General features: G+C 33.1%; 1 protein-coding gene across 1 annotated transcript; it reads left to right on the top strand.

The window, feature by feature from the left end:
- Positions 1–692: 692 nt before the first annotated feature.
- On the top strand, positions 693–8,781 carry LOC137821102 (tRNA-aminoacylation cofactor arc1). Its single transcript, XM_068625529.1, has 12 exons — positions 693–1,172; positions 1,493–1,588; positions 2,447–2,617; positions 2,914–2,979; positions 3,920–3,985; positions 4,899–5,012; positions 5,612–5,778; positions 5,911–6,001; positions 6,097–6,165; positions 6,270–6,361; positions 8,108–8,171; positions 8,479–8,781. The coding sequence occupies exons 1-12, from the start codon at positions 1,104–1,106 to the stop codon at positions 8,581–8,583; spliced, it is 1,170 nt and encodes a 389-aa protein (XP_068481630.1). The 5' UTR covers positions 693–1,103; the 3' UTR covers positions 8,584–8,781.
- Positions 8,782–9,165: the final 384 nt, after the last annotated feature.

The following is a 9,165-nucleotide window of genomic DNA, read 5'->3' as shown; positions in this document are numbered from 1 at the left end:
ATCAAAAAGTGCGGGACGAACTCACTAATTGAGCCTGCTGACCCGCGTTGACCTGTTCCGCATAACACGTAGCCCGCGCGAGCCAACAGTGGGGTGGAGCGAGTTGGCTCGCTGGCTCGCGTAAATAAAAAAAAATAGTTATTTAATATTTTTTTGTAAATAAAAATCATATCCCATTCACCCATTATTGTAGTGTGATCTTTATTTTATTTTATTTAAAAAAATTGAATTTAATGTACTAAAAAAAGAAATGTTTTATTTTAATCATCTAAAAGAGTTAGTATTAAGCGATAGTTAGTATTAAGAGTGACAATGAATTTAGTTTTAAGTAAAGTCTTATATTTAAAATCTGTTAATAAAAAAAATAATCTAAAGAAGAGATTTCAATAAAATAATTAAAAAATTAGTCATCTTCATTAAAATATTTTGTACCAAAATTTTGATAAGATATTCTTATACATATACATACATATATAAGAAATAATAGATAAAAAATAAAATTTTAATTATTTTTAATCGAGCTTTCTAATAACCCTCGTACTTAAATTTATATTTTTATCTTAATTAAATAAATTGAAACACAGATAAAATTTTAATTTTTCAATGTAGAAATAATTTTTTTTATAATTAATAAAATTTTAATTTTAATTTTTTTTTTTTATGAAAACTGACCTACCGGTCACTTCTTATGTGGAAGAGACTAGTAAAATAAACCCACCCAGCCGGTATTTTACGAGTCAAACGCGGGTGAGCCAGCACACATGCATCCCTAATTTTAAAAGTTATGGAGTGCCACAATCACATATGGAGGTGGATGAAGAAGCAGCCTTAAATCAAATTTGAAAAGCCTTCCCTAAGCCCATGTAATCAGTTATTGGGCCTAGTGACATACCTAGCAGAACCATAGTGGAAATCTGAAGAAAGTTAACACGACGCCGTTTTTCACAGCGAACAAAATCCCAGGAAAATAAGGATGTCAGAGAAATGGGACAAAAACCTAAACCCTGCAATGCAAAGTTGAGTTTACAGTTAAGAGAGTTAGTAGAGAAATCGAAGCTGAAAGGATAATAGATAGTTCCAACACCATTCTTTACTTATCAGAGATGGCTTCCGTTGATAGTAGAAAGAAATCAGTGGTTTTGGCTCTTTGCAAGTACCTTTCATTGGATCCCGTTAGTGCATGCCTTGCTCCATTTTTTCTCTCTCTCTAATTTGTCACTCATGTTTTGATCATTTCAAAACTTATGCAGAATAGTTACATGGGTTTAGGATTGCATTGCATTTAGCTTGTCTGCGTTATCCGTATTCTGTGAGGCCAGATTTAGGTGCTGCTTTATGTTGAATTGCTGACTTGATTTCACTGAACGGTGTTTTTATGTTTTTGGAATGCCAACTAGAAACTAGACTAGATAGATGGTAATAATAGTAGATGAGTATGAGTAGCATGATACTTATGATGATGCAAATTCTGCTGCTCTATTTTTGCTTGCAGAGTGTTGTTCCGGCTGAAAGTTTAGACAGTGATATTAAGAGTCTTTACTTGAAAATCAAAGCGGAAAATGGACACGGGGATAATCACTCTGATGAGGTAACCTGGCTTTAACTCACATTGATTAGGCCATTAATATCATTTAGTGTCACATGCTTCTGTTTCCTTGTTTATTCCCTTCTCCTTCAGACTTGTATTGTAAGTATAATGCAAGTGGTTAAGAGCTGATCCATCAGAATTAGCTTCAACCGCGGACTGTGGTTGTTGGAATCTAAGTGTCTGTTTTTATTACTTGTGAAAAATAGATTATTTCAATAATTGACTATAGAGAATAGGTTTAATGTTTGGATATATTAGGCATAAGTGGTTTTACGATAATCTATTTTGTTTGGGTTGAATGGAAGTATTTTTTTTATATTAGTATTACAAAAATGGTTTTGGGGTTGTTTGTAGTAGTTGGTTTTGTGTTTACTTTAATCAACTGTTAGATATCAAATGGAAAAATAAAGGCCAACTAAAATATGAACTATTAGCTTTTAATCCAAAGCTCCAAAATTTGGTTTCCGATTGGAAAGATACTTCCTTTATTGAGATTATAAACTTTGGTCATAGTCCAAATTGCTAAACATATTTGAATAGTAATGCCAACGCTTATTTTCTTTTTCTACCAATCAGATTATGCAAACTTCTAGAATCAGTTCCTCCCATTGTGGTGACACCCATTTCAATTTTGAAATCTGTGGCTGATATTAATTTTACCCATCCTCATTACATTAGCTGCTCAAAATTAATTCCATGATAACCAATTTTACATAATTTTAAAACAAACAGGTCTATAATCTTTAAAAGAGATCTATGCTGTAATTGAATGCTCCTTGACAAAATTGATTTGCTCCAGAACTTGTATGTTTTGTTCTTTTCCTGTTAATTCTGCTGAGTTATATGCTTCAAATTTAGGTGTTGAAGTGGGTAGCATTTGCAGAAGCCTTCCCTGTGGCCAATGATGCATGCTTAGAGAATCTCAAGAGATTAAACGATGAATTGTCTGGAAAGTCTGTACTTCTGGGCAATGGACTGAAACCCTCTGAAGCCGATGTTATAGTCTATTCAGTGGTTCATTCTTCCCTGGTATGCATTGTCACATTTTTCATACTAATTATGCTTTCAGAATAAAGAACCGCTTCCCCATCCGAGAGCTGAAATAGTTGGTCAAACAGGGTTTTTTTGTTACTGCTCTTTCTTTCTTGTTTTGTCTGGATTGTGCTTTTAACATATATCAATCTGTATAATTGTGTAGGATTCTTGATTTGTGTTGAATATATATCTAGCACTTTGTTGTACCTATTTTATCTTAATCTTGTATTAAAGAGTTATAATTTAAAGATATAGGTTTTAATTAGCTATCTCTGGTTGCTTATTGCCAGGTCAACCTTTCAGATACAAACAAAGAAAAACTGCCACATGTGTTGAGATGGATTGATTATATCCAGGTAATACTACACTTTAGAGCGCTTATGTTCATGGCTATTTATGTGTAAGATATCATGCTATGTTGCCACTCACACGTGACATCTTCTGCTGTTTGGTGCTATTTCCACTGGAAGTTAGTTTTATTCATCTTCAGAATAGGTGACTGTAGTTGGTATAGATGAAACCTATGTTTATCTTTTATTTCTACAACAAATGGAAGAGATCATAAATTGAGAAATAGATTGTATATTCATTAAGGTGACACCTCCTCCTCGACATTATTCTTAGAAAGTTGAATTAGGCCTTACTCAATCTTACAAAATTGATTTACAAGGTGAAATTTGCACTTACTTATATACTATACTATAATTTGATCATATTTCTAGTTGATATGAGATTTTCAACACATTTTTTTACGCTGAAGACTAGGCATGTCGAGCATGAGATTAGATATTTGTAGGTGATCTGACAGTAGTTCAATAGCGAGCAACACAATAGATCCAACAAACCTTGTTATTATAGGTCTAATTCAACCCTACAAAATTGACTTCCAAGATGAGATTTTGCACTCAGTTATATACTTTAATTTGACCATATCTCTAGTTGATGCAGGATCTTTAACAATTATAAATAGATTTATTATTTTATATGCATTTTCATGCTTATGACTTTGTTTCCAATGGGAGATTAGCCATATAAGACCATAAGGCCCCAAGAAAGCTTGAGATTCTTGCATCAAGTTTAAACCCATTTCTAAGTTCTTATTTTGTCTTTACACAGATTACGCAGTTGACTATATATCCAAGAAAGCTTTGTGGCATATATTTATAATATCTTAGTTCTTGTAGTGTGTTGTGTAGTTATGTTGAGTTTACCAAAAGAAACATTGAATTGAGTTTTACTTTCAACTTTTGTAATAAGACCATTTATTAATTGTTCTCACTGTAATTCTTTCATCAGCATAAGCAAGAATTTGTAGGTTTGTTTGAGAAGATATCGTTGCAGAAGCCTGGATTTGAGCCTCCGGTGAGACATCATTCCTTTATTGCCTTTTGATTTTCTACTTATGTACTAAACAATGGTAAGCCACAACTATTCAGTGGTAGTCATTTTAGACACCGATTAAATATAATTTTTGGAAAATAAAGTGAGGATTTAAACAAGTTAAATGTATATGTTTGTTGTTTGTTATTTTAGATTCCAACAATTCATTAAAAATAATAAAATATCAAATGTAAAAAAAAAAAAGGTTAAGCTTTGTATAAATATTCCTTAACTTTTTTTTTAAAAACTAATTGGGACCAATTCACAAAAAGTCTTAATGGTTTGAGATGGTAGTCAACATTGGCCAATGATTTACCAATGTAGCAGTGAACCCTATCTAGACAATTTTTGGTCCCAAATTCCAATTCAAATAAAGCATTTCGTTAAATCTCTTTCTTTCATGGACTAGAATGAAAAATCACTTACTTTTTGGGGATTCTGTAGTTAAATTGATTACAATATAGACATCAATGAGTGCTTGTATATCTTCATGTTAAATTGATTACAATACAGACTTCAATGAGTGCTTGTGTCAAGTTCTGGATTTGTACTTGTTATTTAGATTAAGTCTGACATGGTGCTAAGTTCCTTAAGCTAAAGCCTGTCGTATGGCATGCAGAAGGTACTGTCTAGTGTCTATTTCTAACTAAGCTATAGTGCAGAAGCAGTGTTAGCAAAAAACCCAGTATGTCCACTTTAATAATGGTCTTTTCTTTTAACAGAATAAAAGTATCCTTGATGAATTGTGAAAGCTGTTTGAACTTTGAAACAAATATTGTGTATATGCCTGCCAATATGCCTTCTGAAGTTCTATTATGCACCCTAAGACAGGTATTAGGAGATTTGTTATGTCTAATAGCTGCTTAGTTTTTCATTTCCATGCTGTTTTTTCAAGGTGACAAAACCTGTTGGAGTCGTGGAAGCTGATTTAAAATCAAAGACGGAGCAAAGCATAAAGAATGTCAACAAGTCAGAAATAGAATTATGCAAGGATAAAAACAAAACTGAGGTAAGGCAATCTATTTCTTTTGACAACGAATAGTATGTATATATATATATATATTTATTTATTTTTTCTTTTAATTTTTCTATAGGAAGAGTACCTAGATAAGACATGACAGTATGAGGTTATGGACTATATGATAAGGATTAAAAGCCTTTTCTGAAGAAAATGGGAGTTAACCTGTTTTTACATGTCACTTAAAACATCTATCTTGATCCATACGTAATAGTGATAACAATTTTTTTCTTAAATTTGAAAGTTGATCTTAGTCAATACTCACAACAGTAACTTCATACCAGAAGAAGAAAAGAATGACTGAAGCTAAGAACACTAAATTGATTTTAAATCCCAAATTAGGTTAACAATTCTTGATGTACAAGACTGGAAAGGGTGATAAGTGGTATCTTTTTCACTCGTCATTTAATTTTCTCTCAATCTTGATATTATTTGGATAGAGCCACATGCATGCTATACTCCAGAAGATTGAGTATTAGAATAGAAATGCTGATATATATTACAAACTCCTTGTACTTTTGTAATTACATCATTGTATAGTTTCTTCTCACTGGCTTTACTTTTCATTTCATTTATTTTTGAACATTAAGGGAAAGGCCACTGGAAGAAAGTCAACAGGAGACAAAGAACCCACCAAAGCGAAGGCAAAACCTGCTGAAAAAGAAGTAGCTGAGAAAGAGAATGAAGTTAGCGTCAGTTTGCTTAATATTCAAGTAGGATTAATTTGCAAAGCATGGAAGCATCCGTCTGCAGATAGGTCATTTGACAAACTTACTGAAAAAGTTTTTTATAAATAAACATGTTAAACTGACAGTAATGGAATTTAATGCTTCTGTAGTTTTGAAATGTTTGAGGTAAATATCATTATCAATGAACTTAAATTATGCAGTTTGCTAGTTGAGGAGATAGATGTTGGGGAGGCCAAATTGCGGCAGGTTGTCAGTGGTTTGGCAAAGTACTTCAGTCCTGAGGAGTTAACGGTAATGTTGTTACCTGAGTGTGATGGTTAGTTGTATTCATTTTGAATTGTAATTAACTCTATCTTATGTTCCTGCTGTTTTATTTCACTATACAGAATCGTCGTGTTGTACTTATAACAAATGTCAAACCTGGAAAACTACGGGATGTGGTGTCTGAAGGTCTGGTATGGATTCTCATACTTGCTGCGTGTGTTAAATTGTTTTGTAGTATGTAGCTTATGATGGTCAAGAGATCTTATATCTGTATTTGACTTCTCTTGGTTGGCAGGTATTATGTGCTTCGAATGAAGGACCAACTGTCGTGGAGCCCTTGCTCCCTCCAGAAGGAGCAAAAATTGGGGAACGAATTTCTTTTTCTGGGTAAGCTGTTCAAAATCTTCTAGATGGGGCATTCTGTCTTGTATTCATGGTTGAGTGACTTGTTCTATCCTCTATATAAATTGTGAAAGTGAAGATCACTATTGCACCCAACTATGTCTTAGCTTAGTTGGTTGCTCAGAAGTTTTAGTTTGCCGTGGTCTAGTCCCTTCCAAATTTGGCTACTTTCAGTAAGGGTGGGAACAGGCTGAGTTAAATTAGGATTTATAAGGATTGAGCCTGACTTACTTTCTAAATCAAAGGTCTGAGACTTGCCTGTTTACTTGATGAGGTTTTTTTAAGGCCTGATTTGTTAGATATTATGAGATATTATTAGATATTGTCAGATATTTCTAGTAATGGGCTTATCCCATATTTTCTGTATGTTTTTCTTTTTATATAAACGTAACCCTGTGTGTTCAATATACACAGGGGATTTATCCTATTTCTCTTTTCCTTATTTTAATATGATTTAACCTTTTAAAAGTTCAGCTTATCTTTGACGTCTACATAAATGCCTACATTGTAATAAAGATCTGTTAAATAAGGTAACATTGTTCTAAACATAAGACTTTTTGAATAACCTTTTTAATTAAATAAGCTTTTAAAAAAGCTTGGATCTGACCTATATGACAAATGGCCTACCCAATTGGGCCTAATATGGATTTTTTTGCCATAGGCTCTCAGCTAGTGTTCTGACCTGTTTTTGTCCCTAATAAAAAGCCAATTTGCTAAGGATCAGCTCAACTTGACACAGGTTGGTGATGAACGGTCAAAGTCGATCCCGTTTGGACTTTTTGGACCTATGAAGTCATGTGGGCTTGAGATTTTTTTTTCTCATTGATTGAGCGAGCTAGTTTTAGATTAAAATTAATTTTTATAAAATGTTTAGGTATTTAGAAGGTGGGTTAGTGGGTCACAATCTGTTTAAGCTACTGGTAAAGTAAACCAGATTTGTAAACTTGTTTAAATAAACCTGCTAATTGCCGGGCTCTAATGACCCAAAATATATGCTTTTTCCTTATCCATGCTGGTTGTAAGGTTAAACTGGCCAGCCCTTGTTGAATAATGACAATTTTTTCCCATTTGATTTCTCATTCCCCTGAACTGAATCAATTTACATTGCATTGACTTAGTATTTGCAGAGTAGAAAAGCGAGACAAATTATGTTTGGTAACCCATATTTAGTTTTGATATATCCTCTTCCTATCATCATCGTTTGCCAAGTATCTCATCACTTTGTAGTATGCCAATTACCAATTTCCTTTATTCCGTATTTAGGTTGTGTTACTTTTTTTTTACATGGATTTTGGTTTGGTCCCCATGTTTTGTATTCCTTTCTTTTCTCTTTTATGTTATGTTTCATGATGACAGATGGTTTGTGGATTTTGAGGTGTCTTCTTAACTCAAATGTCAAAATTTATAGTGATGCCTAACATGAGTTTTATTAAAAAAATAAATTACCTCCCATTGGATCTGGATATGTCTCTTTAATTATCATGATAAGATCGAATTTAATGTTAGGATCAACATGGCATGCCGTCAGGCAAACTGAAGTATCAAACGTGAATGAATATTTATATATATAGGTACAACTTAGCAATGGCTATTACTTTTTAGTTAGAATTGCATAGCACTCACTATAAACTTTTGTTCAAATTTTAGTTAGTAGCACTTGTTGCTATCTTGTGTTTTGGATATAATTTACTTGAGATTATTAATTATCTACGCTTTATCGTTCTAATTTAGGATTGATGGAAAGCCAGAGGATGTGCTAAACCCAAAAAAGAAACAGCTGGAGAAGATTACACCGGTAAAATTCCTCTACTCTTTTCTTTGTGTGTTTCCAAACTTACGTTTGTATCTGAAAGGGATGAAAGTGGGAGGTAAGAGAATAGAGAGGAAAGCAAAAATCCTTGGGTTTAGTTGGAGAGAAAGTGAAAGAAAAATGTGAAGAAAAGTTTATTTCTAGAAACAAAATTCTAAACTTTTCTTTTGAATTTAAATCTCAAATTTTCCTCTCTTCCCTCACTTTCCTTCATCTCAAGCCAACATAGGGTTAATTTTATTTAGAAGTGAAAGTGATGGTGTTCACAAGCTCATGATGCTTGTCCATGCAGCATCTTTTCACAGATGACAAGGGGGTGGCCACATTCAAGGGAATACCATTTATGACGTCTGGTGGACCATGCACATCATCCATTCCCAGAGCAACTATTAAATAGTGGGAGAGATATGGTCCATATCCACTGTTCATTTGTTCTTCACCACTCTGATTTTTGGCACCACAAAATATTCAAAGTTTTTTATTACGTCAATAAGGCGTTACTATCGTATCTTGTTGGCAAGTTTATGTTGCAGTTGCACTTGCGTGGTATTAAATGCTTCAAATATAATCTTGAATCCAGTGATTCTTGAGTTTATACTATAGTAAGTAACTCTACACATTGCAAAAAAAAACCAAAGACTATTTCAAATTATACAACAACCTACCTACCACGCGATATTATGCAGTCCTTAAATGCTACAATCATGATATCGAATCCAATGAGTGGGGCGAATGCTACAATAACTATATGCATTGATAAAAGAACGCAAGACCCAAATTATTTTACAGTTAGCTAGCCAATGATTATTGCAATTCCTCATAAGTAAACAAGAATTTAGAAATAACAGCATAAATGAGTATGGTACGAGGCATTCTGGTCAAATATGTTTTTAGACATATAAGTTCTCACTACTTGAATGAATGAAAAACAGAACATATAAACAAGCCATATCAATGTTAACTGTTGTCAGCCGAATAA

The sequence above is a fragment of the Phaseolus vulgaris genome, chromosome 9, assembly GCF_000499845.2.
Source record: "Phaseolus vulgaris cultivar G19833 chromosome 9, P. vulgaris v2.0, whole genome shotgun sequence".
In the NCBI taxonomy this organism is placed as follows: Eukaryota; Viridiplantae; Streptophyta; class Magnoliopsida; order Fabales; family Fabaceae; genus Phaseolus; species Phaseolus vulgaris.
The sequence above is the reverse complement of the archived record's forward strand: the minus strand, read 5'-3'. Positions and strand labels throughout refer to the sequence as shown.

Excerpts from the sequence above, each read along its gene's own strand:
- LOC137821102 (XM_068625529.1), top strand. The coding sequence starts at position 1,104 with ATGGCTTCCGTTGATAGTAGAAAGAAATCAGTGGTTTTGGCTCTTTGC. Across the intron at positions 1,589-2,446 it reads GGGATAATCACTCTGATGAG|GTGTTGAAGTGGGTAGCATT; the intron begins GTAACCTGGCTT and ends CTTCAAATTTAG. Across the intron at positions 2,618-2,913 it reads CAGTGGTTCATTCTTCCCTG|GTCAACCTTTCAGATACAAA; the intron begins GTATGCATTGTC and ends GCTTATTGCCAG.